Genomic DNA, 21,347 nt, shown 5'->3' on the forward strand with positions numbered 1-21,347 from the left:
TATATTTAACTCATTAGCATAGTTTCATAAAATCATAGAGAGTGCAACATCACACAATGGATTTGGCCTGATGTGAGGGGTTCTCTCCAGGTGCTGTTTTTAAACCGGTCTCAGAAAATAGCTCACGAACAAGAGAAGCGGCTAATCAAACCTGAGAGTGACAAATGGGGAAGACTTGGGTTTCTGGAATGGCAAAGAACCCTTACCATGGGCTTGGGTGCCATGAGGGTTCTCTAAGAGACGGGAAGCATCACCAAGTTAAGGGCTCCAGAGAAACTGGCCAATATTTTCAAACTTTAGGATGCCTGAATTTCAGCCCCTAAACCCACTTTTAAGCAACTAACTAAAAGTGACCTGATTTCCATAGGTGCTGAGCACTCAAAACTCCTAGTGAAATCAACAGGAGCTGTGGGTGCTCAGCTCCTCTTCAAATCAGGCCACTTAGAAGTTATTTAGGTGCCTAATTTAAGGCATCTAATTTTCAAAATGTAACCAAAGCCTATTTCATGCCGTTACAGGATGAGTTTTGCTAATAGCAGATATCACTGACTAAAAATCCAACACAAACGGTGAATCAATGGGAATGATGTCATAAAAGGATGACATATCCCCTCTGGCTTGGGTAACAAATGAAGTAGCTGCCCATTGGTTCTCAGACAACCAATCAGAAAGTATGTTTTCTCTGTCTGCACTGAGGTTATAAAAGGCTGCAGGCTCAGACAGGGTCAGCATACTACTGTGGGGATTTCAAGAGGTGGCTTAGCCAAGCCACACTTTGTCAGGCCAGTCATAATCAGGCCAGACCAGGAAGAAATCAAAGAAGGCAAAATAAGAGAGAGAAAACCAAGTGAACAGAGCCAGGAACAGAAGGAAAGAGAGTCAGGCAAGCCAAGCAAAGAAGGACACAGGCAAGTGGAGCCAAGCAAGGAAACATCCACTGAAGCCAAGCAAGTCAAGAAAAAAGCTAGGCCGGCCAATTCCTGAGTAAAGACTCAGGTAAACCAAGCAGAGAAAACAAAAGAAAGCCAAGAAAGTCAAGCCAAGTGTTGCTGGAACACTAGAAGTCTGCAACATGTCTGAGACTGAGTCTGAGTCCGAGTCTGAGTCTGAGCACTCTGGTGAGACCTCAACCGCAAAAGACCCTAAGGCCAAAATCACCCGTTCTTCCCGGGCTGGGCTGCAGTTCTCTGTCAGTCGCATAGACAGATTGCTCCGCAAAGGACAATTTGCAGACCGTATTGGAGCTGGAGCCCCAGTATATATGGCCGCGGTGCTTCAATAAGTGACTCATGAGATTGTGGATATTGCTGGGGAAGTCGCTGCACGCAGCAAGAAGCGTCGGATTTCCCCACGGCACTTGCAGCTGGCCATTCACAGCGACTCAGAGCTCAAGAAACTGCTGGGAGGTGTCACCATCTCTCAGGGCGGAGTCCTGCACTTAAATCAGCCTGTGGTTTTACCTTCCAAGAAGAGGAATGGCAGGAGAGCCATCAAGAGAAGGATTGCCCCTGCTCCTGTCCCTGTTAAGTGAGAACAGAGCAAAGGGGAGCCTGCCACCCCAGATTTGGGAGAAATGACATTAACTTGATTGCAAGGCTCTTTTCAAATGCATCAGTATGGTCTAATAAAAGCAGTTAAAATGCCTGGTCTTCTTTTGTGAATTAATTTCCTCTTTTACTATCCTACAATTTTAAGGGATCATTCAGTTGGTCAGGTAGCTGCATTGCTAATATGGTATAAAAGCCTAGAAAGAAAGAACTCAATCATTTTATTAAGAAATTTACATCAGAAATTGTCTAAATGGTGTCAAGTATCAGAGGGGTAGCCGTGTTAGTCTGGATCTGTAAAAAGCGACAAAGAGTCCTGTTGCACCTTATAGACCAACAGATGTATTGGAGCATAAATGTCTAAATCGTGTAGATTCTGGGAGGTGATTTCTGCGTTTTTTTCAGGCATTTCCCCAATAGATTGAAGATTAGGAACATTTTTCCCATAGTGAAGTTGATGTGTATTGCATGTTTTGTGAAAACAGAAAAAAGAACAAACTCATGACAGAAAAATTTAATCCATTACACATGAAGGAGAAAGCCTATGGGCCTGGTTTTTCTTTTTGTTTTGTTCTTTTTTAGTTACCCCATTATAAAACCATTGACTCGTTTAGAGTAATATCAGATTTATACAGTATAAGTGATACTAGAATCAGGCTTTCTGAAATTATTAAATACCTGGAGGGGTTCACATAAACTTTGATCACCTTTTTAAAGAGAAAACCAGGGCCGTAGCAACAAATAACACGGCCCCCTCCAAACGTGGCCCCCTCCGAACATATGTCCGGGCGGGGTCCCTTACAATGCAGAAACTGGAATGCGGTATTTATTTTGCCACTTTTAGGGGCCCCCTACCTTGCGGGGCCCCCTCCGGTCGGAGGGCGCTCGCTACGCCTCTGGAAAGAAAGCTAAGCATCAGATACCTACCTCCTCCTCCACATGAGTCATCTCACAACAAAGAGAAAACTGCTTAACAGAAACTACTGTATTGCAGAGTGAGATTTAGTAGCCAGGGGGAATCTTGTTCTCCAGGGATGGTCTAACCTGTTTTGCATAAACTCCATGCCATGCGTGAATTGCAGTGTTTCAGCTCCAAACCAAAACAGGTAGCAGTCGGCCAATCATACAGGTTTCTTCTTCTGCATTGGCTAATTCATCCACCCACAGGACACATGTCCAATTTGTTCCCTACTTGCAGTTATCAGAAATTTCATAAAGATGCTATCCACCACCACACAAACACTTCACTTCCCAATACCCAAACTTGAGGGTTAACACTGCGATATAAGTGGTGTCTGAATGCCTCGGGGCAAGGACTCTCTAAGGTTTCAGGGTTTTCCCCACTGTGTGAAGGGCATCTCTGAGCAATTGTGTGTATTGTCTCCTTTTCTATTCATGATTTCCTAACATCTGACAGCTACAGCAATTCCTTACATGAAAGTAATATTAGCAGAATAGTTGTGTATTTTAAGCTGTCAATTTGTTTAGCAGATGGAAGAGAGGAGATCCAGCCCCATGTGACTAAGGGTGCGTCCAGACTACCCGCCGTATCGGCGGGTAGCGATCGATTTATCGGGGATCAATCTATCGCATCCCCGAACGCGCTCCCCATCGACTCCGGAACTCCACCGGAGCGAGCGGTGGTAGCAGAGTCGACGGGGGAGCCGCGACCGTCGATCCCACGCCGTGAGGACCCAAGGTAAATCGATCTAAGATACTTAGACTTCAGCTACGCTATTCACGTAGCTGAAGTTGCATATCTTAGATCGACCCCCTCCCCCGCCAGCGTAGACCAGCACTAAGCAGCACTCCCAAGTCCACCAGCAAGTGCTCACTAGACCACCATTTGGGAATCTCTGCCTTTGAGATGGACAGTGCTCTGTGGATAGAGGACAACACTGTCAAGAGTGAGCAGTCCAGCACTTTTCACTAACTTTCTTGAAAATTTATTTTGATAATCTGTACAGCTTTTGCCCTTCTGGACAGAGTTTACCCAAGACCACATGTGATTTTCTCTTTGCCATGTAAGACAGAGTTTTGTTTCTTTATCCCCTATCTGGATAGAACACAGGCTGTTAACTACTATTAATGGCCTCGTGGGTAAAGACTTGTAATTCCACAGATGAACCATCTTTCCACTGTCCAAAGCATTTTTCATCCAGATGCAGTAGAGTGATAGAACAAGGTCAGATTATTCAGATAACTTTTTCCTTCCAAACAAAATGAAAATGTGTGGTTTTCACACTGTAGGACAGCTTTCCTTTTGCAATAATAATTAAAAAGACACTTATAATGTTCATATGATATGACATGTCATCAAGGTTTTTTAGTCACTCCTGCTGGTTATCCCACTGGGTTATTTTGTTAATCTTTATTGGTTGGCTCAAGTTTGTTTATTACATGAATTTCCACAGAGGTGAAGGCACTGGACTAGAACTCAGAAATCCAGGTTCCGCTTCCAGATTTGCACCTCATACACCTAAATGTTTCTGTGCCTTCGTTATTCTCCTGCAAAGTAGGCATAAGAGTAGTTCTGTGCCCCACAGGAGTTTTAGGAGACTAAATCCATTTATGATTTGAAGTGCTCAGATATTACAGATGCACATGCGTCTGACGAAGTGGGTATTCACCCACAAAAGCTCATGCTCCAATACTTCTGACAGTCTATAAGGTGCCACAGGACTCTTTGTCGTTTTAAAACAGCTCCTCCTTGGAGAGCGTTTAAACCTGGTCACTGCAGCCAACCCCCCCGGCAGCCGGGGGCAAGGGTGGGGCGGGCAGCGGAGCCTGTTTTTCCCACAGCTGCTCTCGCCCAGCCGCACCAGAGCAGCCCCCGACAGCGGAGCTCTGAGGGGCTCCAGCCTCCAGCCCAGGCGCCGCCCCACCCAGGGCTCCCCGGTCACCGCGCCCCCTCCAGGGGAGCCCTCGCGCCAGGCCGCCCCCGGCGGGCCCCTGCACTCACGGAAGCCCAGAGCGGCTGCGGCCGCCGCCAGCATCAGCGCCGGGGCCCGGCCCGGAGCCACCCGCCACCCCGCGCTGCCGCCCGCTGCCGCTGCCATTTTCCTGCTGCCGCCTCCCCGTGCTCCCATTGTCCCGGCCCCGCCGCAGCCCCGCCCCTTAGGGCCGGACGGTGGGCGGGGAAAGGGGCTCCCCGCCAGCAGATGGGACGGAGGAGCCGTCAATCGCGCACACCTCCCGCGTCCCGCTCTCCGTCCCCGTCTGGTTCCGCCCCGGGTGTCCGGTGTGGCTACGTGATTGGCGAGTTGGTTTGTCAGTCACTAGAAGAGCGCCCTACCAGAAAGGGTAGAATTGCCTTGGCCCCGCCCCTGCCCGGAACACGTGACACTGAGCGGGTGGGGGGGTCCGAGGGAGGATGCAGGGGATGCTGGGCCCGTTCCTGGCGGGCTGTGGCTTATGTAGCCCAGGCCAGTACCGGTGTGATGGGCTGCACGGCCCCCGGCTCCCGGCCCCAGTGCCTGTGGCACCTCTGCGCGCCCACCCGTCGGCTTCCCGGGCCAAGCCACCAGCGCTGCCCACTCTTAACGGGTTTGGTTCTTAAAGCCCCAATTTCTGGAGTCATGTGATTATACAGGCATCTGAGCTCTTTATTTATTTATTTATTTTTAATGCTTCTAGCCGTCACTGTTGCGGAGAAGAGCTTATGGGCTCAAAACACAGAAGACAAATACCATTCTTCAAATTTATTTTAACAATCTAATTACTTTTTATGTCAGCCTCAGGCTTTTGGGGAATTCAGTCATGGGCTGAGCAATACTGCCCCAGTGCCCACCCACCCCACTATGTACCAGTCTCTGCCATTTCCACGCACCCTGCTGCACTCCAGCCTGCACCACACTGACCACCTGCCTTCAGGTTTTAGTGTTATTCATTATTTAGGTCTTAAAACAGTAACAAATTAGTAGCAGGTCATGAACTGTCAGGATGAAGGAATACTAGCTCTTCATACACACTTGTACTCTCCCTAGCCAATCTGACACTAGGAAACTACAGAGCAGCCTTAGTGTTACCTCAGCAGCCTGGCTTGTTTTCACAGACAACAGCTTCTTCACTGGAGAGAGCAACTATCAGACCATATAGTTTTCCTGAAGACCACACAAATGAGAGTTCTGTTTGGGTTGGGTGAAATCTGGACCTGGTTTAGGTGTAGATTGATAGGATACAGGAGTATAACATTTTGCTCAATTTCATGAGGCAAGAGCCTGACAGGTGTTGAGGAGAGGATAGAATTATGTTTTCAGATGGGATTAGTTTTTGATTATTGGCATCTCTACAGGGCAGAATCAAGGTTATTTGGATGCTTTGTGCATTTCCAAAACTTTGTTTACATTTCTTTTAAGTTTAACCTTAGTTCTAGGATTTATAATGCATATTTTAAGGATAGATATCTTTGTAATGTTTTTCACCCTAAATTACTTAGTATACTCTCAAATTTATCTCAGTGTTAATGTAATTTTTATCTGGGAATACTGATTAGAAGGAAAGTGTCCCAGTGCTGCTCTGTGGTCACAATTCAGTTAGTTTTTATGCTTGCATAATATCTGCTTGCAGAACTGAAGGTGTTTTGTTCCAGCAGGTGTGGCAGCTGGGAAGGTTAGGCCCCAGTCTTCACTCCCATCTAGTAACATGGGTTGGATTATGCTTTCAGATAATACCAGTAGTAGGATTGGTGGATTAGGAAAATAGAAGCTCTCTGAGGCTGAAGGAACAAAATGGACACCGTGTAGAATCAAGCACGTGGGTTTTACTTTGCTTATTAGGCTCAGAGACACAGCCAAGCAATTGATTACAATAGATCAGGGGTCATAAGAACATAAGAACGGCCGTACCGGGTCTGACCAAAGGTCCATCTAGCCCAGTATCCTGTCTACCGACAGTGGCCAATGCCAAGTGCCCCAGAGGGAGTGGACCAACAGGCAATGATCAAGTGATCTCTCTCCTGCCATCCATCTCCACCCTCTGACAAACAGAGGCTAGGGACACCATTCCTCACCCGTCCTGGCTAATAGCCATTAATGGACTTAACCTCCATGAATTTATCCAGTTCTCTTTTAAACGCTGTTATAGTCCTAGCCTTCACAACCTCCTCAGGTAAGGAGTTCCACAAGTTGACTGTGCGCTGCGTGAAGAACTTCTTTGTATTTGTTTTAAACCTGCTGCCTATTAATTTCATTTGGTGACCCCTAGTTCTTGTATTATGGGAATAAGTAAATAACTTTTCCTTATCCACTTTCTCGACATCACTCATGATTTTATATACCTCTATCATATCCCCCCTTAGTCTCCTTGTCGGAGACCTTTCAGAAGTGGTGGGCCGAGTCTTCATTTATTCACTCTAATTTAAAGTTTCGCATGCCAGTAATACATTTTAACGTTTTTAGAAGGTCTCTTTCTATAAGTCTATAATATATAACTAAACTATTGTTGTATGTAAAGTAAATAAGGTTTTTAAAATATTTAAGAAGCTTCATTTAAAATTAAATTAAAATGCAGAGCCCCCCGGACCAGTGGCCAGGACCCGGACAGTGTGAGTGCCACTGAAAATCAGCTCGTGTGCTGCCTTCGGCACACATGCCATAGGTTGCCTACCCCTGCAATAGATTATATAGGATTTTCATGGGCGGAGGGAAGCGATGGGGTGGGAGGTTCCGAGCCCCTGGATAGGTCTAGCAGCAAGACAAGATAAGCACAGTAAGCCAGTAGTCTAAAAGATTACATAATGGCTCCGACCAAGGTTTCAAGTTAACATATAACATACTGTCAAGTATCAGAGGGGTAGCCGTGTTAGTCTGAATCTGTAAAAAGCAACAGAGGGTCCTGTGGCACCTTTAAGACTAACAGAAGTATTGGGAGCATAAGCTTTCGTGGGTAAGAACCTCACTTCTTGCATCTGAAGAAGTGAGGTTCTTACCCACGAAAGCTTATGCTCCCAATACTTCTGTTAGTCTTAAAGGTGCCACAGGACCCTCTGTTGCATATAACATACTATTAGTACACATTAGTATACATTAATGTTTTCCATTAAACAATGTATAAAGTGTATAATTAAAAAATATATATGTTGAATTCTGATTTGGGGTCCATAGGAATGAGGTAGCTCTTCTGGTTGTCCAACAGGTATATTCCTGGGGGTTAAAGCAAAAAGACATTGAAAAGTACATGGCAATAGAAATTGTTTTTCAGGTTGCCCCATTGTGTTTCTAAAGCCTAACACTGGCATCTGGGAGGGAGGGGGTGCACCAATTAGAAGGGAGGATGTCATATCTCATACTGACATGCTTGAGCCTCTCCATGAACTCAAGTTTGGTATGTGGGGAGGGTATTGGTTATCTTTTCCTGCAGAAGGAGTGGACATAGAGGCCACTTTCAATACTTTGGTATGTCTGTAGATTCTGATAAAGACATCAATTACCGCTCCCCATCTGGAGTTTTGCTGACCATGCTTATCTCAGTAAACAGCAAGGTTGTCTCTTGTTTGTTCAGCTTCTCTTAGCTAATATTGTTCTCGGTGGGCTAGGCCCCCCGCTCAAACCAAGCTTTGGGTCTCTGTAAAAAGTTGCTGACAGGGTCTGTAATCAGGGTTTTACAAACACAGCAATTGGATTTTGGCCCTTCAGAGGCTTTTTCTCATAATGCTTCCATTTCCTAGTTTGATTTTCCCCTATGCATTTGGGTATGGGTAGTTCAGTGTGTTTTCCCATTTCTTTCAACAAAGTTGAATTATTTTGGTTGTTGTAGCTTTTTCTCCTAAAGATCATTGTCTTTGCCTAGTTGACCTGCACAGCCTATGTTTTGAAGCAGGTTTATAGTAAATATTGGTTCTTTTGCAGACTTGGGGATAGTTTCATGGAAGACTTAGGTTAGGGGATTACTGCAGTCAAGGCACTAGGCTGCTGTTATATACACTGAAGAGGAAAGAGACATGGTTACATCCCACTTTTATTCCCATCTCTTTCTTGAAAATCTGATGGGGGGGTACATTCTATTTAATATTTAAATAGCTGATGCGCAAATTTAACCATGTTGTATGTTGTTCCACTCTGTAGCAGTTTTAAAATTCATTGCTGGGTGCATCTTGCATCAAACATGTTTTTAAAGTTTATCAGACAGGAAATTGACCTCCCCTGTCTTCTAGGGAGGCCCTGGATTCCCACAAAGTTGAGGGAGCAGTTGAGGATAAGACTACTGCAGAGGCTTACCTAGTCTGATTTCCAGTTAGTATTATACACCTCAGTTTTCCTTCTCAGATGATTTTCCAGCCCCCAGTATAGTTAGATCACTCCAGCTAAGTCTCAAAAGTCTACCCCTTTCAGAATTAGAGTCCAAACAGAAACATAAACAACAAAAACATTTATCCCATCCTCTTGCCATACATAATCATTGCTCAAAGGATTTGTCCTGTTCCCAAACAGCCATTCAGTTGGGTCCAACATCCAGCCTTCTTGGTCCTTAGTGAGTCCCTTCTCCTCCCTGTTGACAGGAGCAGCTATCTGTACCTCTACACAAGGAAGATCATAGGGGAACCCACACCTACTCTCTACCACAAGTTCCCATCCTGGGATGCTAAACAATTATATCTGCCCCATAACATAAACTGTCCCATCTTTACTTCCTAGAGCTTCTGCCAATATGCTCAGCCTTGCCTCTTCACCAGCCCCTTTTTTAGCTAGTAGCTTCCCTCTTAACAGAGCACTCCCATCTAATCTTCCTCCTAAATAGCCTGCCTCTTTTTTATCCCAGCAAACCTGGTTTAGGTTTCCCCTTGTCATGTGACTCCTATGCTCATTCCTTTCACTTGGGGAAGTGGGCTAAGCCTCACACAGGAGCAGCTGAGCCCCAAACCACTTAAAGTGTCAGCTCACCCTGTGAGTTGTGACTGCATCACTCTTCAAGTATATTTGGATGAGGCCTACTCTGGACCTATTCTTTTCAGGTAATAAAGATGAGGTACTCACAAAAGACTGAAGTGTCAAAAGAGGAGGTGCTGGAACAAACTTCTTAGATTGTCCTGCAGAGCATGCTGGTGATTTTGTTTTGTGCACATCGTGTCCATATGCAGAACCTACGAGTCCTAGTGTACAATTTCCCATCTTGATCTGAGCTTCCATGATTGCTCAAATGGGCAGCAGGATGCAGCATTCAGTGCTGCAAAAGGCCTATTTTGATCCAAACAGAGCTGCCTGAGAAGTCTACAGGTCCCAGCATGGAATTGCTCAGTCTCAGTCCAAGCAATATAGTTCATATATTGCATGGTCCACCATACATTACACCAGTTCACTGCCTTGGAGTGGTCCTTTCCAGAGAAACTACAGGTCCAAGAATGGTGTTCCAGTTCAATTAAAACATCCTCTGTATTAAAATGAGCGCAGCTGCAGCCTACATTGTAGAAAAACATAGCGCTTCCCTTAGATCATTCCTAGCATAAGCCAAGGCTCAGAAATCATAGGAAGTAATAGACTATTGTAGATGAAACTGAGATCAGAATGTACCCTAGTCTGATCACCTTTAGAGCTCACTAAAAAGCCTAATCCCATAATAACAATGCTAAAATAATTTTCTCATAAGACAGTAGGAGCAGAGCCCATTTTTGTTCTGAGTCCTAACTCTCTTATATAACTGTACTTCAGCACCTGGATGCTATGGTGATATATTCTTTGTAAATATAACAGGCAGATAGGTGTATAGTGCCCAAGAGATCTTTGAATAAAAGCAGACACCTATGCCCATGCAGCATCCCACTGGAGTCAGTGGGGATCCTCACCGTTTGAGGGATCCATCTGTGTGGCTGGGCTTGCAGGGTTGGGACCATAGTTATTAAATTAAATATTTGTCTATCAAAAAACAAGGAGTGGTGACTTTGCTGCTTGACATTGGCATAACAGCCTGTTTTCTGTGGGCTTTTATTCCTTCTTAACTTTGAGCTCTTAAATGGTCCATAGATCTTGTACTGGGTCACTGCACAGTGGTGAATTTTACCCAAGGAGAAGGCAGCTCTTACAGATGTGAAGGATGAAAAGGGATCAGGCACTGGCACTCAGGCTTGCTGAAAGAGTCTCTGCGGGTATATGTAGATTATTATCTCTACTACAAATAACAATATTGTTTGTATAATTAATTAATTAGACTCAAATAAAAAACCTAAAAAGAAATGAAGGGGTAAAGAACGATCCTTGGTGGAAGAAGCCACATAGGGGGCAGAATAGAGCTAGCTAAACAACTGTCTGAATCAGAAACAGCTACGTGGCTAGGACTGAACCAACGTTAGCTTCCTTTGCAGTAGCTAGAAAGTAGTTCATATGGCGGCTCGTTGGTCTAGGGGTATGATTCTCGCTTAGGGTGCGAGAGGTCCCGGGTTCAAATCCCGGACGAGCCCTGTTTTTTCCTTCCCAATACTTGAACAGTTCTATGATCATTTTACATTGTTTTTATTGAAGGTACATTTATACGTTACAATAAAAGAAATGGGGAAGCATTTGCAACTAAAAATATGACCCTCTTGCTCTCTGTATTAACAGTGCATGAATTTGAATAAAACTGCGGCGAGGGAACCGTTTAGTTCATGAGTCCCCTCTCCTCCTCCACACGAACTATGATTAGCCCCACTTTCCCCACAAGTACCCCCATACATCCCCCTCTTCTTCGTCCTCTAATAATATTGCTCAATCCTTTCATGATACGAGCATTACAGGGCGTGGGACTAAGAGGAGAGTCCAAGGGGGAGCGGGAAGGAGGCAGGAAGAAGGGAAAATACATCTTGGGGTGCGGTGTGTATTTCACCGCTCCTCCTGTGCCCCCCACTTATTCTCCATAGAACCCTGTTCTCCCCATGTTCCTGTTTGTCTTGGTACTTCTGTGCGCTCCCCTCCCCGCTCCTTGTAACAGCTGGACACCTCCCAAGTATTTACAAATGGAAACAACAGAAGTCTCCCTTTTTCTTCCTCCCCAGCCTGAAAACCAGCTTGATCACATTGTTTATTTTTTGTATCTCCGCTTGCACGAGCCCCTACTTTCCCCACCCCCAGTTCGCACGGCCAATTACTGCCCCTGTCCACCCCTTCCCCCTGTGCAATTCCCACCCACTCGTTACCCCTCCCTTCTCCCACCCACTTTACCTTGGGCTCCCCCAGTTACTGCCCTGGGGCCCCGCTGTGCCTGTAATGCAATAAAATGAATTGAGGGATCAAACCCACAAAATAGAAAGGCTCGCGCCCCCCTCCGTAGCGGGCTCGTCCGGGATTTGAACCCGGGACCTCTCGCACCCGAAGCGAGAATCATACCCCTAGACCAACGAGCCGCTGCCTGCTTCTTTTCCCCTAGCCAGACTCTTCACTATTATCCCGCCTCCTCGCTGCAAAGCGCCAGCCACTGACAGTGTGGCCTGTTTCTCTCCCCCGCCAGGCTACCGGATGGTTCCGCCCACAGGCTGCCCCGGCTGGAAGATACCATTCCACTCCCCACTAGGATCCACCCGCCTGATGGTATCGCCTTTCCTCCACCAGTCAGCCCGCTCAGGCGGCCCCAGGTGGGGGGAGGGCGCCTGATGGTAGGGCTGTGGGGAATCCCACTCTGCGCTTTTCCATGGGGACGCCTCAGCCCCGCAACCTCGAGGTAACACACTGTTCCCCAACGGCGGCTGGATTCAGAGCCGGGCGAACTCATCCCCAGTGGGGGGGGGGGCTCTTTCCCGCTTCAGCTCCCCACACAGGCTGCGGTCCGGACATTCGGTCCTCCCCCCTGTCCCCATAGCGGGGCCATGGTTTAGTCCGGCCCGCCCTTCTCCCACTGGGCTTCATAAGAAGGTCCCTGGAGTTACCCGGATATTGCTCCCTTCCACACACCCCCTTTCCCTGAACAGCTGCCCCCTCCCGCCCTGACTCTGCGTCAGGCAGGCAGAGCCCCGGGGGCGGGGCCCGCTGAGAGCTGGTGGCTGGGCTGCGCTCTCGGGCCGGGCTCGGGGGCGGGGCTCCCCGGGCTGGGGCGTGGCCAGGCTCAATGAGCCGCCCAGGCGCCTCTGCGCGTGTCAGGCTGCCCCTGCCCCCCGGACGCGGGCCTGCGTGGTGCGATGGGCAGTGGAAGGGGGCCCTGGAGGAGCATCAGGGGTGGGATCCCCGCCCACCCCGAAGAGCCTCCTCCAGCTCCACATCAGAGCCACGCTGCGCCTCATTTCCAAGTCCTGTTTACTTCCTGGCCTCCCAATTCACCCCCTTTCTGTGCTACAGGCTGCTAACTCCATCCACTCTCCGCCCCCTCGCCCTCACGAGGCCCTGCTGCCTGTGCACTTACCAAGTGACCTAGGGACTTGGGGGCCCTGGGTTGAAGCCCCTGCTCCATCACAGACTTTCTATGTGACCTAGATTGTTCACTTAGCCTCCCTCTGTGCTCCAGTTTCCCTTGTGTGAAACAGGGATAATATGTTAAAAGATTGCCATGCACTTCACAATCTGCTGATAGAAGCACTGTGTAAGAACTACATGTTATTACTGCTGCCAATGCCCTTCCAAAAATCACTCTTCCGCCAATAGCTACCCTCCTTCCTCACCTCCTGGGCCTTTCATCTGGCTCCCATTTCAGTTTAAACAAGTAAAACCGGAAGACAACCACAGAACTAACAAGACCTCAGCTGAACACAGCTGCCCAAACTCTTAGCTTTTATGTTGCATTCCTTTCCCCTCTCTGTTGTGTTTTGTTTCTCTAATTTTAAAGTTCTTCTGGACAGGAAACTTGTATTGTTACACTACTTATCTATAAAGCATCAGGCATGCCAAAGGTGCTATATAAATAATAACAGAATTTCCTTACAGTGTTTTCCTGTCCAATTACTAAGAGTTTTAGGATCTGATCCTGTACAAATCCAGAGAATTTGAGATGCTACTGTGGCCACCCTTGGTCTGAATGCATGGTCTAGGGCCCCTTGTGCTTTTATATAAAATAGTTTTTAATGTAGGTTGTGTGTAACTAGTAATTATTATTTATATCCTCCAGCAGCTCCACACAGGAGATATGTGGAGGTCTGCAGCTCAGCCCTGCTCAGCTCATCCAGAAAAGACGGGGAGATTGCCTGTTTTAACACATATCTTTTCTCCACCCCCTCCTCACACACAGAGCCCCAATTTGATCTAAGACGGGTCAGCAAACTATGGCCCGTGGGCTGCGTCCAGCCTCTCAGACCTTTTAATCCAGCCCTCGAGCTCCTGCCAGGGAACAGGGTCGCGGGCTTGCCCCACTCTACACGTGGCGTGGCTCTACGTGGTTCCCGGAAGCAGTGGCATGTGCCCCCTCCGGCTCCTATGCGTAGGGGCAGCCAGGGGGCTCCGGACGCTCCCCCCGCCCCAAGCGCTGGCTTTGCAGCTCCCATTGGCTAGGGAGACCTTTTAATCCGGCCCTCAAGCTCCCGCCGGGGAGCAGGGTCGGGGGCTTGCTGGGAACCATGGCTAATGGGAGCTGCAGGGGTGGCGCCTGCGGACGGGGCAGCGGACAGAGCCGCCTGGCCGCACCTCCGCGTAGGAGCTGGAGGGTGAACATGCTGCTGCTTCTGGGAGTTGCTTGAGGTAAGCGCCTCCCGGAGCCTGCACCCCTGACCTTCTCCTGTGCCCCAACCCCCTGCTACAGCGTTGATCCCTCTCCCGCCCTCCGAAGCACCCTTTTGCCCCCCAACCCCCTCATGCCCAGCCCCACCCCTGAGCCTGCACCCCCAGTCGGAGCCCTCACACACACCCCGCACCCCAACCCTCTTTCCGGAGCCCCCTTCCACACCCTGAACTCCTCATTTCTGGCCCCTCCCCAGAGCCCACACCCCCAGCCGGAGCCCTCACCCCCTCCCACATCCCACACCCTGACCCCAGGGGCCTCAGGCCAAAAAGTTTGCCCACCCCGATCTAAGATGTCCTCCATGGAGTAAATTCTCTTCACCCACTCAGCAAGGCTACACTCCCTCAAGCCAATACTGAACAGCTCCCCATCTCTCCTTCTAGGACTCTGTCTGTTACCATAGACTAACAATAGACCTATAGACAGACAACAGAAGAAAGAGCCCCTTTAAGTAGTGTCTGCCACATGGAAGCAGAGAGTGACATCATACCTATGTAATGTATGCTACACCATTGTGTGTGTGGAGGGACAATTTTGTCTGAAGGAAAACCTCTGTTCTTACCATGGAATCTTTAATGGCTACACAGATAGGATTTGTGTTTTTAAGGTCTCATCCTGAAGACCTTCACATAGTGAACTTTAAGAGGATGAATAGTTGAGTCAGAGATATCAGTACTGGGACCTGGCTCCAGGGAGTCCACAAATTTCAAACCTGATGGTTTAACACTACACTATCCCCAAGTCGTAATCCCGCCCTCATTCTGTCTGCTGCCACCAGCTCTACCCATCCTGGTTTGGGCTTCTGCAGCTCCCCAGGAAGAAACACACAGTTAGTTTTCTTTTCAACTCCACTATTTTATTTCCTCTGTTTTCCCATTATATTTTCAAGGTGAGGGAGGACAAATTCCACCCCCTAGGCCAGCACACACATTCTCTAAACATGCACACTCATATATACAGAAATGCACAATCACACACGTCCAGATACATCTGCTGAGAAAAAAATTGTTACAGTGATGACTGCAGCCTGGCCTGGGATACAAGCTCAAGCAAACAGATTAAAATGTATTTCAAAGATGACGACACTTGCTGACATGGCTCAGAGAGGGTGTGGGGGTTGCATATGCTGAGAAACCTTTTCTAGGTACAAATGGCAATACCAATCACTTTTCACTGGTTTTGAATGAACAATATCTTAGTGCTTTCATCTGGGAGGATGGAAGGCAGGAGACATTAACTAGAACATAAATCCATTTGTCTTTTTGTGAATTTAGTACAGGTAAAAGGTGACACATAGGATATTATTTATTTGTATAGCTGTAGTGCCTAGTACCCCCAATCATGGATTTAGGACCCCATTGTGCTAGGCTCTGTACAAACACAGAACAGAATGACCCTCTGCCTCATAGATCTCCATCCACAGAGCAGGTGCAGCACAGGCAGCAGCAGAGCCAGGTTCCATCACTCTCTGCCTTGCCAGTGTGTCTAACCCCTGTCCTGGGGCAACTGCTTCAAAGATGAAAGGGAGTTCAGTTTCCATGGCCCTTTCAGTCTTTGGCCTCTTCAATGATACTGTCGGGTCGGGGGCGGTGTCGGGTGTCAGAGAATATGTTGGTGGTTTTAGTGATGTGGACACCTGTCCATCAGGAATGGGATTGTGATACTCCCCCAAACCCATTTAATGTAGACTAATCAATAGCTAATGCAATCTGAACGCGAATGGCTCCATAGCCCATCCACAACTAGTCCTCTGAGCCAACTAGTCCTTTGAAAGTTTTAACAGAACCCTAAATGCCAGCTCCAAGCACTTATATGGCCTCATCACCATAGTATCTGAGTACTTCTCCTGTTATCCAGTCCTTTCAAACACTCCCTCTAAATGCTCTAAGGCAGTGGTTTTCAAACTTTTTGTATTGGCAACCCCCTTCACACAGCAAGCCTCTAAGTGGGACCCTCCTTATAAATTAAAAAACACGATTTTATATTTAACACTCTTTTAAATGCTGGAGCGGGGTTGGGGGATGGAGCTGGGCTGGTAGGGCTTGGGCTGTCAACCCTGCACATGGCTGACAGCTCATGACCCCCTTGTAATAACCTCCCGACCCTCTGAGGGGGTCACAACCCCCAGTCTGAGAACCCCCACTCTAAGGAGAGAACCTGGCTCTTTAAAATAAATTTTTCATGGGATGGTAGTTCACCAATTCGAATTCAGCCTAGGCCATAGGTGAGCCATGGCCACTGGGAGCTGTGGGCGGCTGTGCAAATGTAAACAAACAGTCTGGCGGCCCACCAGCGGATTACCCTAACAGGCCACGTGTGGCCTGTGGGCCGTAGGTTGCCCACCACTGCCATAGTAAGTGAAACTCAATCATACACAGGTTGTTCACTGGCTTACATGAAATGAATAGGTTATTTCAGTCCAGTTTGCAGTAAACAAGTGTCTATATCACAAAAAATTAAAAGTGGTTCTAGCTGGCCACTTGTTGGTAGTCTCAGTAGAGTCCAAAGACATCATGACAACTGACTTACACTTGATCCTTCCAAGTAACAGTTGAATACAGTGGTGGAGTAGTGTGAGGAAAGCTTGCAGTATTACTTCAGATGCTGTAAGTGTTCTGTGGATACGGTACTTCAGTTGCTACTTCTCACCAACACAAAAAAAACACACACAAAAAAATCCTACAGAAAAATAATCTTTAGCTTGTAGGTGTTTCAAATACATATTTGCCAGCCCAACACTAGTCCAAGTAGATATTCATCAAAGATGCCGTATAAACCATTTAAAAATGATCTTCTCCAGATTTAGGATTCACATTGTCTGCCATAAAGCATATATATATTTAGAGAGAAAATCATTTCCCCCTACTTCTAAAAACTTCATTTATTTGCATTTGAAAACTGAAAATATTTCAAAGGAAGCTATTTAAAAAGGCACAACTTATATATGTCCAAAACTGATAAATTGCATCAAAGTCCAACATGGGGGAGCAAACAAAATTTGGAACTTCGCTGTAATGGTGAACATTGGGCCCAGAAACAGTGGTGATTGTCATGCCCAAGCTACTGTGCATCAGGTCTCCAGACATGGCCATGAAGTTGCTCAATATACCCCAAGAAGAGTCAGCCAGTACATCCATTTTGAACCCTGCAGCAAAAAAAAAAAAAAAAAAAGGTCTTAATCCCAGTCTCTCCTTCCCACTGCTACAGAATGTTATGGGTGAGAGCAGTGAACATCTTTGATGTTATTAATATTCTGCTGATCTGTTGCAAGGGAGAGTCCTCCAGTAGCTGCACCTTAATTGGACTGTTTGGCTTCTCTTCACATTAAAGTCTCCTGTGTCCTGATTGGGTTCATCCTTTTGAGAGAGAAAGAATGATAGAAGAGAGAAAGGAAAGTTATAAAAATAAACATATGTTACAATTTTATATTGATAGGAGTCTCTAGGAAAGTCTGGAATCTGGGTGTCTTTTTGGCCATCTTTTATAATTGGGTTATGGTTTTCCTGCTATAAATTTGAAGGACAGCTGCAGCCAGACCACTCCAGATTGATTTCCTCTGTTCTCACCAGCTAAACTGGGTCAGTACTTGGATTGAAGACAGGGAATTAATTTTTTTCAGTTTTTAACTTTCCTATCCAAATTCATTTTGGATCTTTTCTCCCTACAACATGCCCTTTAAGACACAGATTTGAGCCCTCCAAACTCAGATAGTTCAGTAAAAAAACAGGACAGGTGGAAACCTAAGGGGGAATGCAGAGGGTCCCATGTTGCTGGGGTGACTTTTCATCAATATAACTCTGCTCCGTAATAGCTAGTGTGCAGGTGGCACCACTGCCCTGTTGGGTGGAATGGAGACCTGTTTAGGTGTGTGGGATTATGTTGGCCACCAGTGGTTAAAGGCCAGGTACAATGAGTGTAAGCCCTAATATAGCTAGTGGAAATTCTCCTTTACCTCAAGTGGTAGAGGCCTGTGTTTTCTGAATTAGAAGGAACTAGTTTGTGTGGTTCAGTGGGTGACCACGAAATTGGTATGTGTGCACCACAATTAGGGCTGACAGTCCTAACAAGAGGTTTGGAAATGTCCCTTTTAATCAGACAGTTTAATCTAATGGTCTCAGGGTGAAAAATGCTTTTTGCCACATGTACTTTCAAAATACTGGGCACCTGAGTAAAGTGTCAAGGGTCAGCATTTCTTTCTCTTCTTTCACCTACATCCCTTTCACTGTCATGCCAGCCTGGGGAGCCAAGCCTTTTAATTGTCTGTATTAGATGCTCTGATATTGAAGTTGATTTGTACTGGGATTTAACAAGCACCAGAGGGAAATGCCTTTTTATTTTTAAGACAAAACACTTGTGAGAGCCTCTGGTATTTCATGAGCAATTACCATGGTGGCCTATCTCACCTCTGCTTCACACTTACTCTGTGCCCGGTTCTTGCATTGGCATCACACTATGATGCTCACTGGCAGTTCCTGTGTCTGCTGCCGGCTGCGGCATCCCCGTCTCCAGGGACTTTTCCTGGGTGTCTGATGTTTCCTGTGTGTCTTTGCCCTCACTGTTTTCTTCCTTCTTCACCTCTTTATTTTCTTTGTTCCTTTTTTCCTGTTCAGAGGCATTGCCATCCTCCCTTTCCCCCAGGGTGCTCCCTTCCTTATCCCCTGGGGTGTTCTGGCACAGCTTCTTATCCTTATCTCCCATGGTACTTGGGCATGGCTTCTCCTCTGGGGTGCTCTGGGATGACTTCCTCTCTTCCTCCCCTGGAGTGCTCGCGCAGGGCTTCTCCTTATCTCCTGTGCTGCTCTTGCATGGTTTCACTGCCTCTGTTTCTTTTTCTCTCTCCTCTTTGTTTTCTGTGCTGCTGGACCCTCTCCCTGAGGGTGGCTTTTCATTGGATCCTATCTGTTTCTGCATCAGTTTACTGCCTGTTCCATACACAGGTGACTGCAACTCCTCTTTCTGACTCATAGGCATGAATACCTCATCACCATCCTCTTCCTTGGCCCCATTTTCTTGAGATGATCCAGTTGCCCTTAAATCTTCACCATCTCCGGAGTCGGACTGAGACTTTCGGAATTTCCTGGAGGGGGGTCTGCGCTTCAGTGACCCCCGTGTCCGCACCTGAGAACAGGTAAAGTTGAGATTGAAGAATTTAAATAAACCACACCAGTGTGCAGTATCAGCCCAGAAAGCTAGGGTGAATGACTTGGATGCTCAGCTGGTGACTCAAGACACCGGTTCTCCTTCTCATTGACATTTTGCCTCTCTGAATAAGTAGTGAGAGATCATTACCCCAATTTAAACTGTGGCTCTCTCTCCAATTTACATGATCAAATCTGAAAACATTAAGTTTGACTACAAGGACACAAGACTCGATATATAGTTACTTATGAGCGAGGAATTACTTTGGAAACCTCTGCCATTTTATTTTGGGCACTGGGGTGATGGGAAAGGATAAAGGAGTTTCACATCTCAGTAATCTGAGGACCAATGGTGAAATGAAGCAGTCCAGATTCTCTCCCCGTTGTTGCCAATTCATCTGAGTCCTAATCTGCAGAAGCCCCTGCTATTCTGGTATGTCTTGGGCCTTCCAACTTCTCCCAGTTGAAGGCTGTATTGGCAGCTAGCCTGCAAACTAAGAACTGCACATAAATTGCATAAACTGGAGAAGTTAACCAGCTGCCTTCTTCTTTAATACAGAGTTGTGGTTTACAGAGACTACAGTTCCCAGTATTCAATGCAGCCTGTCCTGCTCAGATCTAGATTAAGTGTTGTATGATTGTCCCTTCATGGGCTATGCCTCTGTATTAAAGGAGTGGGCATGGAACACACTGCAGAATTTCAAGGTTTATTTGACTTGCAAGCTGCAGTATTAATACACTAACCCACTGCACTACTAAGTGTTGGTCATTAATTTTGACATGATGTTGTCTGAAAAGCTGTGATCAGTCCAGCTCATGTTGAGTTGAAGCAGGTGAGTCATGCCACTTCATCACCTGAAGCCAGCTGGAATCTGATGGACTATGGAACTCTATTTGCAGGCAGGCAAAAGAGGGAGTCGAGTGGATCACAGTGAGAGAGAATTTCAAAACTGATGCAGCGATCTCCTCGTTTGGCTGCAAACACACTCTGTGAAGACTGAATTGGAAGGTAAGACCTACTGTTGCAGTTCCACTCCAAGCAGTAAACTGGCTTTGGCTTCCTGTGTTGGAGAAGTCCTGGAAGACACTGTACCTTGTTATAAAACTTCAGGTGAGTGCCCTCTGGTGGTTGATCAAAACTGATTGGTGTCTCATCCGATTCACTGGAACGGGACTGGATGCCGGGGCTGCTGGGAGTTGAAGGGGGAGTGCTAAAGGGAGATGGTATGACTTTCAGACCTGGGCTTTTTGGAGATGTTCCTGGCACCAGGGCAGCTGGAGCAAATGCCAGATTGGCCTGCAAAAAAAAAATCATTATAATAAACCTCCCCTCGGATTTAATATCATGATTTTTGGTGTTATTCTACCTGCCACCCAAATTCCCCCGTCAGAGATGAAGTGGACCACATGGGGGAGCCCTTGCCCTTAACACACATGATAGCCTCTCAGCTGACAAGAGAGATAGCTCCTGGTTTTGTGTTTCTCCTGGTGATATTGTCAACAAACAATCCCATGTGGAGAAGTTCTGGATGGACAATTGCCCTTCCCGAACAGCTGGATCTCAGAACCAATCTTGTGTCATCTGAAGTATTAGGGATTTTCCAGTGTCCCAGCCAAGCGAATATGTCTCCCATAGTTTTGCACAGGAGAGGCTGTGAACAGAGCAGTCAATAATAACAAGGAACTTTAAATCATTCTGAAGTTTGCAGCTGTGGGCACTCTCAGGCCCTTCAAATGATCATTAAATTTAATATAAAAGAAAAGTGAGAAGCTTTTAGGGTATGTCTACACTTCTGATGGGAGGATGCTTCGGGTAGACAGACGCGCTAGCTCTGCTTGACCTAGTGTACTAAAAATAGCAGCGTGGTCACGCTGGCATGGGAGGTGGCTTGGGCTAGCTGCCCAAATACAATCCCACCCAACCCCCTGGGTGCATACTCGGGTGGCTAGCTCAAGCCGCAGCCTGTGCCACTGTGGCCACACTGCTATTTTTAGCTTTCTAGCTCAAGCAGAGCTAGTACTTGTCTTTCTACCCATGCTGGTACCTTCCCAGGTG

General features: G+C 46.9%; 1 protein-coding gene and 2 non-coding genes across 4 annotated transcripts in view; 1 reads left to right on the forward strand and 2 right to left on the reverse strand.

The window, feature by feature from the left end:
* The first annotated feature begins 10,866 nt into the window (after positions 1–10,866).
* TRNAP-AGG (transfer RNA proline (anticodon AGG)) lies at positions 10,867–10,938 on the forward strand. Its single transcript has one exon. It is a non-coding gene; the product is annotated as a tRNA-Pro (tRNA).
* An 849-nt stretch (positions 10,939–11,787) lies between these two features.
* TRNAP-CGG (transfer RNA proline (anticodon CGG)) lies at positions 11,788–11,859 on the reverse strand. The gene has a single exon. It is a non-coding gene; the product is annotated as a tRNA-Pro (tRNA).
* Positions 11,860–14,998: 3,139 nt separating this feature from the next.
* Positions 14,999–21,347, reverse strand: part of RCSD1 (RCSD domain containing 1) — a 49,388-nt gene continuing 43,039 nt past the window's right edge. The window contains exons 5-8 of one of the 2 annotated variants that reach the window (XM_065414135.1): positions 20,385–20,588; positions 18,574–19,271; positions 17,448–17,509; positions 14,999–17,298 (exon numbers count right to left, since the gene is read on the reverse strand). In XM_065414135.1, coding sequence (XP_065270207.1) covers positions 17,473–17,509; positions 18,574–19,271; positions 20,385–20,588 — 939 coding nt within the window. In that variant the 3' untranslated portion in view covers positions 14,999–17,298; positions 17,448–17,472. The remainder of the gene's footprint in view (positions 17,299–17,447; positions 17,510–18,573; positions 19,272–20,384; positions 20,589–21,347) is intronic. The other variant, XM_065414138.1, reaches the window with a different exon arrangement.

This window comes from Emys orbicularis, chromosome 1 (assembly GCF_028017835.1).
Source record: "Emys orbicularis isolate rEmyOrb1 chromosome 1, rEmyOrb1.hap1, whole genome shotgun sequence".
Classification (NCBI taxonomy): domain Eukaryota; kingdom Metazoa; phylum Chordata; order Testudines; family Emydidae; genus Emys; species Emys orbicularis.